The sequence below is a fragment of the Artibeus jamaicensis genome, unplaced genomic scaffold, assembly GCF_021234435.1.
Source record: "Artibeus jamaicensis isolate MK-2021 breed Jamaican fruit bat unplaced genomic scaffold, CSHL_Jam_final scaffold_36, whole genome shotgun sequence".
Classification (NCBI taxonomy): Eukaryota; Metazoa; Chordata; class Mammalia; order Chiroptera; family Phyllostomidae; genus Artibeus; species Artibeus jamaicensis.
In genome coordinates, this window is record NW_026522041.1 from 76,547 (window position 1) to 93,102 (window position 16,556).

The 16,556-nt window shown below is 55.7% G+C and overlaps 1 protein-coding gene across 1 annotated transcript in view; it reads left to right on the forward strand.

Moving 5' to 3' along the window:
* The window catches only part of LOC119049339 (carcinoembryonic antigen-related cell adhesion molecule 1-like), a 38,691-nt gene extending 23,492 nt beyond the window's left edge, over positions 1-15,199 (forward strand). Inside the window, exons 8-9 of the mRNA XM_053657160.1 lie at positions 14,569-14,610; positions 14,851-15,199. Coding sequence (XP_053513135.1) covers positions 14,569-14,610; positions 14,851-14,916 — 108 coding nt within the window. The 3' untranslated portion in view covers positions 14,917-15,199. The remainder of the gene's footprint in view (positions 1-14,568; positions 14,611-14,850) is intronic.
* The last annotated feature ends 1,357 nt before the right edge of the window (positions 15,200-16,556 follow it).

Below are 16,556 nucleotides of genomic sequence, written 5' to 3' on the forward strand. Positions count from 1 at the left end.
CGTTGAGCCTGGTGTTGCTGGAATGAAAGATCAGAAGTCTGCTAAATTCTCACTCGATCTATATGAGCAGAAGAGTTCTAGGTCAGTGAACGGATACAAACTTGAATTGTAGGAACAGAGTGTGGTGGCCCCTCAGTCAGTTCCCAGACGTGGACTCATTGGCAGACCCAGAGACCTTGAGTGAAAACAAGACTGGCCCTGGCTTGTGTGGCTCAGAGGAGTGAGCGCCAGCCTGGGAACCAAAAGGTCCCCAGTTCAATTCCCAGTCAGGGCTCATGCCTGGGTTGGAGGCCAGGTGACCTTGGGGGCATGTGAGAGACAGCCGATCAATGTTTCTCTCACACAGCATTGTTTGCCCCCCTCTCTCTTCCTCCCCTCTCTCTAAACATAAATACATAAAATCTATTTCTTAAAAAAGGAGGACTGGGTCCCCTTGAGGGAAGACCCTGGTACATGACCGGAAATTTACACTGTTACTCTTTCATCCAGTCTTTCCCAAAGAGACTTTCACCAAGATGGCACTGCACTGGGGAAAAGAAGCAACCTGACCTTTGGGGACCACGGGCACTGGCTCTGAACTGACACTGACTGCAGGACAACTACAGTGACACAGTGGCCCCCAGCCACAGTAGGAGCTTCTGGAGGTCAGGTGAGCAATGGATTTCAGCTCAGGCTCATCTCCCAGGGGGCCAAGTAGGTCCCCACACCCTGTGGTGACTTCCCCAGCTCTGGAGTGCATACCTGGAAAATGTGTCCCCCACAGCTGCCGGTGGAAACCACTGCGATGGCCTCCGCCTGGGAAATGTAAACTAAATGCAACCCCGCATTTCTGGTGGGAGTTCAGGGATCTCCCACAGGTTCAGGGATCAGGGGAAAGAATAGGAGAGACACTACTCATTCTTACCTCTAATGATCCACTAGCACATGCCCTGACCCCTGTGCCCCAAACACCATGCTCTCTGCTGTCCTAGAGGGCTCAGATCTGGCAAATGAGAGAGGCATCCACCCAGAGACACAGCAGTGACTCCATGGACTCACCAGGGCCCCTTGCTCGCCCTCCAGCTCTCCAGACAGTGCAGCACCTCGGAGAGCGCCACTCCCAGCTCCCCCCCTTCCTCCCTCCTGGAGCCAGGGTTCAGAGCAACTGAGAAGCTGCTCAGCACAGAGATGGTGAGGGGGCAGCAACCACAAGGACAGCTGCCTGGAACAGGAACAGGGGAGGCACTGGCTGAGGCTGCCCACAGAGCCCAGGAATAAGGAGGAGCAGGGCAGGAACCCCAGGAAGGGGGAGGGGAGGGCAGGCACACAGCATTAGGGGTTCTGCCTGGGCCCTGGGTGGGACTGTGGGTGTGAGGCAGGCTCAGGACCAGGACTTCACCCTCACAGCCCACGTGACAGAGAGCTCCCACCACAGCCCTGGATCAACGTGGACCCAACTCCCGACAGCTCAGCCACAGGCACAGGGTGTGCATGAGCCCCAGGTCACAGTTAACTGCACAGGAAGCAGCTCCACTCACCTGATCAGAACCACAGAGAAGTGTGTGGTGCTGTGTCCCCAGAACCCAGGCTCCTGTCCTGGGTACCAGGCGCTGGGAGTGAGAAGAGATGATGACTTGTCCATTCTGTCCCCTCTGCTCCCCTGACACAGACTTTCCCCTCCTGACACACCTGGTTTCTGCTCCTCCTTCTCCCCACAGACCCACCACCCAGCACTCCAGCTGCACACACCACTCCACCCAGGGCCACCCTCAGTGTAACCTGCTGGAGACAAACATAAACAGATACACACTCCTGGAACTGTGAGCCTGGTGACATCTCTCTGAGGGAAGAGGCAGGGCCTACATACTTACAGGAACAGAGACTCAGACTCACAGACATGGAACATTAACATATGTTCGACCCCCATGAAATGCCTATGAAATCTTGTCAAATAAACATGGTGACTGCTACACTCCAACTCTGTCCACCAGAGGGCAGCAGAGATACTCCACTGATGGGAGCCACCCCAGGGTGCTGCTAATGTCCTGGGCATCCCCAATCAGCAGCACCCAGGAGCAGCAGGGTCTGACCCTCACCAGCATCATTCTGTCCACAGTCCTCTTCTCTCTCCATTCTCCCCACACGGGACCCCATCAGCTCCTCCAACTAGTTTGGTGTCTGCCCAGCAAAGGCCGGCCCTCTGCAGGCAGCTGCTCTCCACACACCCTCCATGTCCTTCCAGGGGTGAATGCCCACTCACGTTTCATGTCACACCCAAAAGACCTGTGAGTGACATCTCCTGGGAGTGGGGCGGGGCAGGCAGCAAAGCCCTCGCTCTTCTCACAGAGACCTGACAGGGAGCAACCTCTGGGTTCTCCACCCCAGAGAGTCACCACCAGGGAAGGAGGACATTCCTCCTGACCACCAAGAAATCAGGGGATGACTCCCCCACCCACAGGGTCCGTGGTCCATTGGGACCCCTGCCTGTGGTCTCCAGAAGACATCTCACCAGCCAGACCACAGTGTCCTGAGAACAAGAGAAATTTCCCCATGATGGGACTGAGGCTGCTTCCTTCCCAGACGGCCTGAGGGTCCCACAGGGCCTCCCCACCCCCTGCCTGAGTCTCCACATGGAGCTGCTCCAACTCCTGGGCCCTGTGGGGAGGCCTAGAGCAGATGACAGGCAGCGGCACAGATGACTTGTGGTGGGGACACACAGGACAATCTGTGGACCAGCCCCCAGGCTTGAGCCCTCTCCTGAAACACTCAGACCCTCACCTGGTCCTTCCTTCAAAACCTCGGGAACAAAGAGCTGCTCCTGAGACAACAGATCCCCCTGGGAAACAGTTCTCCTGACACTGGATCAGGACTCCACTGGACCACCCCTGTCTCCCACTGGACTCACTCTGCCCTGGCATGGAGTCAGGAATCCAGTGACCAGAAACTGGGGTGACTGCCCACTTAGCCTGGTGGTCAGTGTCCACTTCTGCCTAGTACACAGGGTCAGCTCCCACCCTCTGAGCCTGGTCAGCATCCCTGGTACAGCTCTGACATGGGCCACAGGTCTCAATGCCCTCCAGGGGGCGACATTGAGACACACAGGAAACTAACATGTGAACCTCACATTGGCTGAGGTAGAAAAAGAGCCTCATTTCCACATCACAGACCTCTCTGGGCCCCTCCCACATGCCTGCACTGTTCCACTGGCTCCTTCTGGGGGACTGGGAGCACCTGCTCTGCCAGGGGTCCCTGCACTGCTCCCCACTCCCTGTCTGGCACCACCCATGGGCAAGGCTGAGTGACCACAGGCAAGTCTCAAGTCCCCAGGCAGAGGACAAAGTCTGTCCCCATGGTCAGGGAACATATAGACAGGATCACCCAACAAACACAGAGAGAGAGTGTCTCCCTGAAATTTCCCCCTGAGAATCAGGGAGCCCACAGCCACCAGACCACCTACCACCCTCTTTATTGCCACGACACGCAGGACACCTCTCCCTTCACACCCAGGACTGCAGGTCCTTCTGGGACACCCACCTGGGTCTCTGTCCTTAGAAGCAGAAGCCACACTGGTGACACCTGAACACAGAGGGTGGGTCCCCTCACCAGTCATCACCCAGCTTGTCCCTCTGTCACCCCAGACTCACCTCTGTGACCTTCCTGCTGGGAGGACACCCACCTCCCCAGAGGATCTGAGAACCTGGGGGAGACCTGGTGCCCAGCTGGGCTCCTGTGTCACAAACAGAAACATCCCCAGGTTTGGGGGACCTGGGGCTCTCTGTGTATTGCTGACAGACCCCAGACCAGGACACAGCAGAGACCAACGCTGGGGGGACAGGGTTGTCCTCTCGGGGAAGGGTCTCCATCTGCCTCACTGTTAGACTGTGCTCCCCTGATCCTGTGATTTTTTTAAATAAACAAGGTTTTATGTTTACAAGAAACGTCAAATGAAACATTCTGATGGATTTATTAACAAGCAGTGGGTTCCCACTTCTGTGTTTTGCTCACTGCTGTATGCCCAGTTTTGAAAACAGCTTGGGAGAGCAGTAGAAGCTCAATAAATACTTGGTTAAAGAAAGTGAGCTTCACAAGCCAGCAAGACCAACCTCCTCAGAAAGCGGGTCAGATGCAGAGTCTCTGGTCCACTGCACCCCTGCAGAGTCAGGATCTGCAGTTTTTTTAAGATTTCATTTATTTATTTTTATAGAGAGGAAGGAGAGGGAGAGAAACACCAATGTGTGGTTGCCTCTCACACACCCCAACCAGGGACCTGGTCCACAACCCAGGCGTGTGCCGACTGGGAATCGAACCAGCCATCTTTTGGTTTGCAGGTAGACGTTCAGTCCACTGAGCCACACCAGCCAGGGCAGCATCTGCATATTTAACAGGCCCTGCACACCCTCCTGTGCACAGAAGTGGAGCCTCTGCCCCGGCCCCTATTCACAGGGTCGTATCCTGGCTGGACACCCACCATTAGCAGGACAGCTGTGAAGCAGCATTTCTAAGGAGTCACCTGGCACCACAATCTTCACCAAGTTCCACAGATGAAACTACGCACAGCGGGGTGACATCCCTGTGACAAGTTTTCCTGATGTCACCTCAGGACTCCTGCTGGGGAGGGGGGGTGGGATTAAGAACAAGAGAGGCCTAAAAGTGGCCCAACCTGCAGCTGTAGGGAGCGCCCCACCTCGTCGTCCCAGGCTTGTGCGCGTCCACACAGGTCGTGCCTGCGCGCCAACGAGGGTTGGGGGTGTGTGGCTGGAGAATCACTTAGGAAAAAGGCAGTGAGGGTGCAGCAGGTGCCAGGGTCTGAAAACTGGACAAAACAGAAACGGGAAGGAGGAAACAGGGCAGGCAGGAATGGGGGAGGGGAGGGAGGGACCTGGGCACTGACCACGCCCCAGCCCACGTGACTGGGGAGCCCTCCCGACTCCGAGCAGGCTCTGCACACTTGGAGACAGATGGCAGATCGCACACTTCAGGTCGGCAGTGCCCGTGAACATTTGTGGAATCCAAGCTGCAGTCACAGAGGGAGGGACAGAGCAGGCAGCAGACGCCATGGAGTCCCCCTCAGCCCCTGCCCACAGAGGACGGATGTCCTGGCAGGGGCTCCTTGTAGCCGGTAAGGAGGAGCAAGCCCTGGGGGTGGACGGGAGGATGGGGACAGAGACTGGCTGGGTCCCCTGGGGAGGACAGGGGTCTGAGAGGGGACAGAGGGCTTCTGTTTGGCCCTGAGGGGAGAGGACAGGGAGCAGAGTAGGATGGGGCTTGGGGGGCTCAGCAGCAGGGAAATCCCATGACCTGGAAGTGTGAGGGGCAGCAAAACTGCAAGTATGTCTTAAAGGTTACTCACCACTGAGAAATAATTTCTGAAAACTGGTGAGAATAATAACCATTTATATCAGGGGTGACACCAGGAAAACGTAACCAGGGGCACTAAACAGCCTTACCACCAACCTCAGAAAGAAGCAGATGCACCCCAGGAGGAGCAGGACCTGGGACCACGTTCTGTGGGGAGGAGACAGACAAGGAAAGATCTGGATGTGATGCCAGGTCCCCACAGGTGCCATGAAGGACAGGTCAGAGAGTGAAGACACAGGGTTGCTAAAGGAGGTGGTCAGGGAAGGTGTCTCCCTAGAGCCCCCTGAATGTCTGCAGGGGTCTGAGGGCAGTGAGGGGGTGAGATGGGCAAATACCTAGGACAGAGTTATCGAAATAAAAGAAATAACAGGTTCAGAGGTGCTGAAGTAATGGTGGCCATGCTGCTGACCTTGACCATGGGGGACACACTCACACACACACTAAGCCTGAGAAATTAAGGGACCAATTCAGGATCTAGGGCCTTATCTTTCCCCCTCAACACAAAGATCCAAATATCGATCGATTTCTCCTTTCCTCCTAGTCTGGCTGTTAACCTTCAGGAGCCCGCCCACCACTGCCCAACTCACTGTTGCATCAATCAATGCTACTGAAGGAGAGGATGTGCTTCTACCTGTCCACAGTCTGCCTAAGAATCTTATAGGCTATATCTGGTACAGAGGAGAAAGTACGGACAGCAACCATCACATTGCTTCATATGGAATAGAGAGTCAAAAAATTACCCCCGGGCCTGCACACAGCGGTCGAGAGACCATATACCCCAATGGGTCCCTGCTGCTCCAGAAGGTCACCCTGCAGGACACAGGATACTACACCATGCATGCATTAAAGAAAAATGTGCAAACTGAAGCAGCAGCTGGACAGCTCCGTGTGTACCGTGAGTGATTGCTCTCTGACCTCTGGGGGTCGGGTGGGGTGAATTCTACTCACACACAGGACTCACACCCTGGACTCTGCCTCCATCCCCCTCTGTTTCACGTCCCAGGGGGGTTTGGGCATTTAGTGCAGGACACACCCAGTGGAGACAAACTTCCTAAGACCAGAGTTCCCCTCCCGGAGTTGACGCCTGCACACATTCACTGCAGAGAGAAGGACCAGACTGATGGGAGTAAGTCAGCTCCCTGGACCCTCCCCATGACCATGACCCTGAGAAAGACCCTGCGGGGCTCCATCAGGGGCTGGGCTAAAGCGCCCCTGGAATCCTCACAGAGAAGCTCAGCCTGGGGGCCCCTCCCCAGACCCCCGTCCCAGGGATCCTGACTCTGTGGACATTGGGGAGCCTATGTCAGGGTGGGTTTGTGCTTCTGGGCAGGACTGACTTGGAGCATCGGTTTCCTGGGTGTCCAGGTCACAAGATTTGTGAACTGGTCACCAGCCTCAAAGGCTGCATCTGGGCAGGGATGGAGCCTGGTCATGACCTGAGACTATGAGTGGAGAGCACATGTGGACAAGGTCTCCAGGCCATTAGCTACCTGCCCTGGGGACATAGGAGACCCCAGAGGAAGGTCAGCGTCCAGGGGAAAACAGAGAAGATGCTGCCCACAGAGCCCCTCGTCCACCAGGGGTCAGAACAGGGGGTCCTCTCTTGGGGACACAAATCATCACAGAGGCTGTTAGCTGGGGCAGCGCCTCTGTTCCAAGTGTCAGGTCAGGAAATTGGGAAACAACTAAGATTCATCCACAGACAACCTGGCAAGTTGAGACCACTCACCATCTACCCTGTTTCATTCAGGGGAACTGAGTTACAGGGGCACATTCACGTAGTCACACAGACCAGGACTGTGCAGTCTGACTCACACCAAGACCTGTCTGCACTCCCAGCCCATCCTCCCCTCCACTCTAAGGGCCTGTCAGGCATGTGCAGACCCTGACACCAGCTGCCAGTTCAGATCCTTTCTTCTTAGACGTGGCCAGCACAGAGGGAGAGATTCTGGTCTGGGGAGGGGAGTCAAAGGAAATGGAGAATTAATCCGTCTTTACTCCAGAACCAAAGCACCTGCAGTAACAATCAGAGTCAGTGCTGAGAATGCCCAGGGCTCCCCCTCAGGTGGCCCATCCACACCTCCCTGCCCTGCACTTGCAATCCCTTCTTTGCTTCCTGATGTGTTGGTGTCATTCCCACTGTATGTGAAAGGAAGGACTTTGCCTCTCACTCCTCACTCCACACCTGCAACCAGCTCAGGGACCAGCACTCATTAGCTCCTTGGTGTAGGATAGGAGTAAGAGGTAAAAAAATGAATGAATGAATGAATGAATGATCCATAATCTGCACAGAAACTGGAACTGGATATAGTCCTAGTAGGTTTTGGCAACACCTGTTCTCTGTCCTTCCAGGGACAGAGACCCAGGAAGGGTCTCCTGTTCCATCCCTCTGACCACCTACCCCTGAAGCCCCCTCAGGAGCCAAGTTTCACAGAGACTGTGGGGCTGCCCAGCTGCGGGAGGGACTTTCCCAGCTGCACTGATCCTGCCCTGGGGCAGCCCTGGGCTCTTGGCCTCTGGGGTCCTTGAAGTCACCTATAACCCCCACTGCTCACCAGAGACATTTCTGGCTCTCTCTGCTGCTTCCATGTCCCTCATCTGCCTCCTCCTTCACTCCAGCCCCACTGCCCTGCTCTGCTCTGCTTACTCCGCCCTGCAGGCTCCCCAGGTTCTCCTTCTCACACCTGTTCCCAGGCCCACCCTCCTGGGCAACAGGAAGGACACAGAAGTCAGTCAGAGCAGCAGCCCTGCCTCCATCAGGAGCCAGGTTCCCAGGTCACGGGAGAAAGAGCCTCCACTGTGCCCCATCCAGGGCTCCTTCCCTCCCTCATGCCAAGAACAGGAACAGGACACCTGACAGGGACATGTAACCATTGATCTACTCTCTGCGTGACTCTACCAGGGAGTCAAAGGCAGAAGGACAGGCCTCAGTCCCCAAAAGCTCAGGGGATCACTTCACCCCTGACTCACAACTCACATCCATGTGGTCTGAGGCTCCCATTCCTCCCAGGGACCTGGAGACATTCCCAAGTGGGGCTGGTGACGCTGCCCCATCTGACTGGTTCACTGCCTGTGTCACACACGTGTGTCCTCATGAGGCACCTCTGCCATGGGATGGGACCCTCTCAGACAGTGAGGTGCACCAGCCTCTGTCCTTTCTCTCAGACACTGTTCAAATTGAATGAATTTGATCAAAGCTCAGTTCTGTTTGGTGAATTAGGTGGGGGCTCCTCCCACTAGCCTGACTGTCCACAGAAACTGGTGACAGGGACCTTCTTCCTACGTGTACCAACATAATGTGTGTCTTTTCTACCAGTTTGGTGTCATCCCTCCCTTTACACAACAGACACACAGGCCCGTGCTCTCTGGTCACTTCTGCCCCCTTAGCAGGACTCACAGTCTCTCTCCCCAGGAGGCACTGACTTCACACTCACTGTGGTGTCTTCCTTTGGTCACAGTGTGTCCCTGGTTGGACTCAGAACTTGCTCTGTGACCTTCAATGTTCTCTTGATGAGAGATTCCTCCAGAGACTGCTCTTAGATCTTTGGGACTTTGGGACTTTGCTCTTAGATCTAATGATTTTCACTTATTCTTGCACTATTTAACTCACAGTTCTATCTCTAATGCCAAACACAAATGGTCCATGAGGGCCATAAATCAGCAAGTCCCAGCTCCCCCAGTGCCCACAAGTCACCCCCTTCTGTAGTTGCTGTTGTCTGAGTGTTTGAGGAAGGGTCCTCCCCACTGCAGTGGGAGACAGGACACTAAAGACTGAGGGCAGAGAGCCTGGTTGTGCTGCCAAAACCAGCCAGCTCCCCTGTCCCTCACTATATTCCAAACCACTCCTGAACTCTGCTCAACCCTTTCTGGAGTCATTGTCTCATGTCATCACCAACAAACTCCCAGGTACTTGGCCCACCTCATGGTCCTGCAGCCTTACATCAGAACTGACCACCAGCCTTCCTTCTGACCTCCTGTGCATGCTCTTTGCTCAAAGTGCCAGCCAAAGTGACCCATTCACCCTGAATGTCCTCTGAGTGACTTCTCTCCCTGCCCAGTCCAGGCTGCCACCAAGATCCACATGCCAGGGGCCAGGATACACTTCTCTCAGTCCCAAGGACACGGACCCTCACCCAGGGCACCAAGGGTGGCCATGACTCCCTGTCCCAGACAAACCCAGGCAGCTCCACCCTGAGCCAAGACTAGGATGGGATGGGTGGCCCCCGTCTTGAAAGGCTCACAGTCAATGCCCTGTGGTGGGAAAACATGTTAATGTCTCAGACGCAGCTCAGTGAACAAGGGGTTGTGTTGGCACCTTTCACAACAAGACTGGGCCCCAGCTCAGAGAGACACTGTGGCCCTTACACAGGCCAGGAGCTTCCCCTTCCCTCTGATGACATCATGTGTGGCTTTGCTCTGTTTGCTCCAGATGGCCCAGAAGCCCCCTCCATTTTTCCCTCGGACTCCCATTACCCACCAGGGGCAAACCTCAACCTCTCCTGTCATGCAGCCTCTAACCCACCTGCACAGTATTTTTGGCTTATCAATGGGAGGCCTCAGCAACCCACACAGGAGCTCTTTATCCCCAGCATCACGGCAAATGACAGTGGATCCTACACCTGCCTCGCCCATAACTCTGTCACTGGCCTCAATAGGACCACAGTCAGGACCATCACAGTGACTGGTGAGTGCCTCCTGGACCATTGGCACTGAGCTCTGGGGTGGAGGTTGGTCTGGTTTTCAGACAAGAGCCTGAATGTTGTCTCCATCCTGTGCCCATGGACACAACAAATCACACACCCTTCCCCTGAACCCTCCCCCACATCTCTGTAGTCCCTCTCCTCCCCTTGCTCCTCTGATTTCTCAGGGCAGAGCTGGGGTCCAGGCTTGGAAGTGAGGAAGTGGGTTCTTTCAGACCCAGAAAGCTCCATGTGGTGGGACAGGGGCTCCAAAGAGAAGGGTAAACAAGTGCTGAAGGTCAAGTTGCTTCTTCTGTCACTAACTCGTTCCTTTGGTCACCTCCTCCTTTTCTGTGACCACTCCATGTGCTCCTGGGAACATACGAGGCTTCGAGTCAAGCTCACCTTTTTCTCCCCAAACGAAAGAGTGAAACTCCCTTCGAGGAGGGTGAACAGGACAGACCCCTGCTCCCTGCTCTGCTCCAGGCTCACCTGGTGTCTGACTCTGCTGCCCCCTGTGCTGGGACAGGGGCCCTGGAGGAGTTGCACTGTCGGCCTGTCCTCAATCTGGCCAAACTAAGCTACCCACCAACATCAGAGCCTCCCTTCAGCCAGGCTACTGGAAACAGCCACAGTGTAACCATCCTGGCTCTGAGGTCACCAGCTGCGTAACACTGTGTGACACCAGTGTGTGTGATGTTCCAGAGGAGAGCAGTGAGCGATGGTACTTACCTGACAGATGGATAGTCTCCACCATGAAGTCCCTTCACGGGACAGAAGAGGCAGTGCCACAAAGAATATAGACTCCAGCCTTTGCTAACCTGTGACTGCTTCTCTCTAGAGGTTTCTCTTCTCTGTGATATTCACTTCATGGGCCAGGAAGTGAGAGTCCTATTCACACTGACAAAGCCTTTGGACTGGAATTTACTGAGGCCCTAAGGTCAGGAATGGACTGTTCTCATTGTAGGAAAAGCCTTCCCTTGTCCAGGTAAAGCCATCATATGGAGAGAGGGTTTGATCACATAGAAAGTCAGAGAAAACTACAGGAAAGAGTCACAGAAAAGTCAGTGGGTGAAAAATTCCACTTGTGTCTGAAGATGCTGGACACTTGGGCTCAGAAGAGGTTCGTGGTGCTGCTTCTACAGGTGTGCAGGGGGACAGGCCAGAGGTCATCCTGGGGTGATCTGGTGTCACAGGGAGAGACACAGACCTCTCCTTACATATTGTCACCTGAACAAAGACACTGGTCCTCCTTTGGAGACCAGGGCCATCCTCTGGTGACTCTATCAGGGCTCCGTGGGGGGCTGTGATTGGCTGAGGCTCTGAGGCAGGAGCCTGCTCTGTCACCCTCTCATTTCTCTACAGAGCCCATGGGGAAGCCCTTCATCCGAGCCAGGAACACCACCGTCACAGAACAGGACACCGTGGTGCTGACCTGCCTCACAAATGACACCAGGATCTCCATCTGGTGGTTCTTCAGGGACCAGAGTCTCCTGCTCACAGAGGGGATGAAGCTGTCCCGGGACAACAGCACCCTAATCATACAGCCTGTCAGGAGGGAGGATGCTGGGAGTTATCAGTGTGGGGTCTCCAGCTCCATAAGCACCAGCAAAAGTGACCCCCTCAGGCTGGATGTGCAAAGTAAGTGACCCTCGACCTCTCCCACCTGCTCCTCCACACATCTCACAGGCAGGGGAATGAGGGGGATACAAGCCTTGAGGAATGGGGAGCCCAGTGAGAGTCTGTAGAGCAACAGGGGAAGCCCCAGAATGACAGTAGTCTCGTCCGAGTCTCGATTCCATGTGCACAAGCTGGCTGACCTCAAGCTGCTGCTCACCCAACTGAGCCTCGATTTTCTCACTGTAAACTGGAATAAACAGCTGGATTGTATGACAGTTGTGAGGATGTTCATTATGAGATTTAGTGAGATTAAAGCCCTTCAGGTCACTCAGGGGCAGGACTCTCTCAGGGATGTCAGATAGTGTCATTATTTCTATGAACATTGTTGCCATCGGCTGTCGGTCCAGCAGAACTGGGTGAAAGTGTTGTTCATCACTCACCACATGTGTGACCTCCAATGATTTTTAAGCACCTCAAGTCTCATATTGTGACTGTGCTCCATGGGGGTGACACCCTGTCCCTCCAGGGGATGGGAGGATCAGATGACATACAGGGTTTCCCACCCTCCCTGGGCCACTGAACACAGTTGGCACATCCTTACCATGAATGACCACTGAGTGGACAGGTCAGTGCCTGCCCTCTGAGAGTGTCATCAGGGCTGGAGAAGAGGAAACAGAGGGAAGAGACACAAGGTGACAGGGAAGAGGAGTGAGGAGGACAGTGAACAGGACACGGGAGTGGCAGGTGTGAGAGTATGTGCACAGTTAGAGCTGATGAAAGGTTCCAGTGAGCGAAATGACAGGAATCAACCACAGGCAGAAGGGTGTCACAAGGATGGTGCAATGACAACACTCCCAAATGCACACAGATGGTGACAGTTCCTTCCTCCCTAACCAGGCCTCCATGCTGCAAGGCCCCCCCTGGTTTCCCCTGAGTGGACTTGGACCCTCTCCCCTCCCCTTTTCTCTTCTCCTTTCAGCAGAAAATGACTACACAGGCTCCTCTGCAGGGACCATCGCTGGCATCGTGATTGGGGTCCTCGTCCTGATGGCTCTGGGCACCACCCTGGGGTATTTCATTTACCACAGGAGGACTAGGAGGTACAATGGCATTTCTTTAATCCTGCCCCACCCAGGTTAAACCCTGCTGACCTCAGACCAGGAGGAAGGAGACCCCTTCCTGATGCTGGGCTGGGTCTCTGTGGCCTCCCAACTTCCCCATGGACGTTCCTAACTCCCTCCCTCCAGCTCCTCCTGCACCAGCTGCTGACCAGGGCAGTGTCCTCAACAGCTTCCTCATCTACACATTAGTCACAACTAAGGAACTGTCCCCTCAGGATGGTCCCGGTTCACTCCTCACACCTGCACGGGGCTGAGGGAGTAAGTGCTCAGTGAGGCACCTGCTGCTGTTTGTCTGAGTCCACCCACCCTGTGCGGGGGATCTGCTGCTCCAGGATCTGAAAGGCGTCCTGGCCAGGGTCACACAGTTGAGGATGGCAGAGCCTGTACAGACACGGTGGGCTCAGGCGCCCCCATGTGGCCATGTTGGGAACCACAACCCCTGATGTGTGAGACCGGAGACCTGGGCCTGGAGAGGTAGCACAGCAGACCCTGTGCTACTGTGTTGACCTCCAGTGCAGGCAGATGGAGACAGAGGACAGGCCCCTGTCACAGTTCAGCTCTCAGGCCTGAGGGGCGGGTCTGGGCCCAGCAGGCACCACATTCATCCACAGGCAGCAGGCACAGGGCCCCCAGGTCCTGCACAAGCTCCTGGCCCTGCTTCCCTCTGAAGCCTTGACCTTCCCACGAAGTCGGACCCTGGGGTGGTTCCTGTCCTGGGTCCTCAGTCCCTTCCCCAGTAACTGCCTGTCGAACCCGTCCTGCCTGTGGGTCCTTCCCCTGTGGACCCAGCTCAGCCCAGGATTCTTTAGGCCTTGCCTCAGTTTCCCTGTTTTGGGCCCTCCCCTTCCTAAACAGGGGAGAGAGGTCCCCACCCTCTGATGGAAAGGGAGACCCTCCTTGTCCCCTGCTGTGACACCAAAGCTCCCCCTGCTCCCCTCACATCTAAGTCTGACCTTTCCTAGGGCCAGTGACAAACAAGGCCTCACAGAGCACCGACCCCCAGCGTCCACCCCTGGTGAGTGTCTGCTCAGCCTGGGACAGGCTGGGCCCCGACCTGCCCCACCGTGTCCTATCCTGCCTGTCCCCTCAGGCTCTGACTCTTCCCTGGGCTACAAGGAGGGGCTCTCATCACCCTCTCAGCACAGGGGACCCCAATCACCCGTCACCCCTGACCTGTAGGGCTGCCTCATGGGTCACCACCTCCCTCACTGGACCCCAAAATGGCCAGAGGGTCTGTTTCTGGGAGATGCTCTGTCACCCTTGGTTGTCTGGGAGCCAAAGACCCACCCCCTCCCGGGAGATGGTAGAAGCTCCCTCAGCCCTGGGTGCTAACACTTGTCTCTGCTCCCAGGTCACGGTCCCTCTGGAGCCTCCACCTCCCTGGTGAGTGTCTCCCCGCTGTCTCTCCTCCAAGGGTCCCAGCTGTGCAGGCTCAGGGCAGGGGCACCGTCCAACCTCACCACAGAGCATAGACCCCATATTCAGAGCAGCCAGCACAAGATCTACCCTGCCCTGGCCCGGAGGGACACCCATATCAGGGACAGATGCCCCACCCTTTCCTAAGTCTGCCTTGGTCCCCTGGGGCAGCTGAGGGGCACCCTGGGGTCCAGCATGGGGCAGAGCTGGTGCTGTGAGCACCAGTCAGGGTTCCCAGGCTAACAAGGGCTGGCAGGATGCAGTGTGGACTGAAACTGGGGTGCAGGGTGACAGGTAGGAGTGGGGACAGCTCCTCAGGAGGCAGAGCTGTCACTCCTGTGCAGAAATGGCCTCCTGCCCTGTCCCCTGATGCCCTCTCTCTGCCCCCTGCATAGGGTCCCCTCCCCGGCCCCAGGACAGCCAGCCCCATCTATGAGGTGAGTGTGGGTGATGAACGTTCTGTCCTGCAGGTCACAGGGGCCCAGACCTGCCTCAGCTCAAGCCTGGCTGTGCTTCATGTTTGGGAAAATCACAGCATAATGTGCAAACAGAGGGTGGGGAGAGGGAGGTGCCCGGGGACAGGCACCCCCAGCACAGGAGGCCCCAGTGGGCCTGTGAAACCCTGCACTTGTCCTGAGGAGGCTGCAGGGCTCAGGGGTCTGTCCTTTCCCTCACAGGACTTGCTGCACCCAAGCACAGACGTGTACTGGCGCATCAGCCCCAGAGCCAACGGGGCTTCCTAGTTCCTCCAGGTCCAGCTCCTCCAGGGCTGTGGGGAGGGACAGCCTGAGACCCAGACCCTGGGGGTCAGGAATTGGAGCCTGAGCCGGAGAACCAACCCTGAGCACTGAGGATATTCAGGGACCTGGGCCCGAGGTCGGGGTCCCTCCTGAATACTGATGACCCAGACTGGCCCCCCTGACCCTGATGGACCAGGGTACAGGCTGCCATCTTCTGGAAAGTGACCGGGCCAGTGAGACACCAAGGACCACCTGTGTGATCCGAATAAAGGGGGCCTTTCCCTCATTTGCTTTTTTATATGAATGGGTACTTTAAAAAAAAAGTATTATGTATTTATTCACAATGGGGAAAGAAGGGAGCAAGAGAGGGGGAGAAACAGATGTGAGAGAGAAGTGGGGATCTGTTGCCTCTCGCACACCCCTGACCTGGGACCTGGCCCACAACCCTGGCCCACAGCCCTTGACTGGGAATCGAACCAGTGACCTTTTGTTTGCAAGGTGACACCCATCCCATTGAGCCTCACCAGTCAGGGCTGAAAGGGAACTCCTTTTAGCAAAAATCACTTGAAACACTGGGTCCTTTCTCTCCAGTGTCACACAGGAAAAACAACTCTCAGTTACCCTGGCCCCTTGTCTCTGTCTCCTGGAGTGAGGACAGGGCCTGGGTGCAGAGAGGGCGGCGTGCAAGAGGAAAGGCAGAGCCCTGCTCCGGGCGCCCGTTTGGTTGTAGCATCATCTTCATGTGCCAGGGTTTTGAGTTCAGTCTCCGGTCAGGGCACACGTGGGAATGAAACCAATGAATTCAAGAATGGGTGGAACAACGAACCAATGTTTCTCTCTCTCTCTCTCCCCTTTCCAGTCTCTCAAATCGGTAAATAAAAAATAAAAATAAATAGAAAATTAAAATAAAGGAAATGGGGAGATGAAAGGGGCTTCACCAACCAGGAGAGCCCTGCTCTGTCCTCACACAGCCCCAGAGACCGGCCACGGACACACCCCAGGGTTTGTGTCTTGGCACATGTGCACTCTGTCTTGGGAGCAGAGAATAGGGGTCACCTTGTGTTCTCACAAAGATGAGCAAGGATGCTTCTGTGGGGTCATGGCCCGCACCCATGGGCAGGCACATATTCTGGATGGGACCTCCTCTGAGTCTCCCAGTGTCCTATACCCTTCCTTCTGCCTCACCAAGGCTCCCATGGAGACAGGACCAAGTGTCTCCTCCTGCACCTGGCCCAGCTCCTCCCACACACACACCTCACCTGCAGCCCCCTCTGCACACCTGGCCCTGCAGCTCTCAGTCCCTCCCTGAGGGCCCAGGATGGGTGCTGTTCCCATTCAGGTCCACTCCAGTCAGGGTGTCCATGTTCACACAACAAAGCTGGTCCAACATGGAGACACAGAATCACATTCAGGAGATTGTTCCGAGTTGTCCAAGCATCATCTGTCATGAGATGAGACAGAGTAGCAAACCCTCACAGGTTCACATCACAATGGAGCTCTGACTCCTCCCCTGTCCCAATGCACACGAGCTTGGGATCCACAAGGTGACGCCTCTTGCTGGTTTCCCACGGCTGCTGCAGCCAATCACCACACACTTAGAGGACTCACATGGCACAAATCACAGCGTTGACATGGTGGTTCCA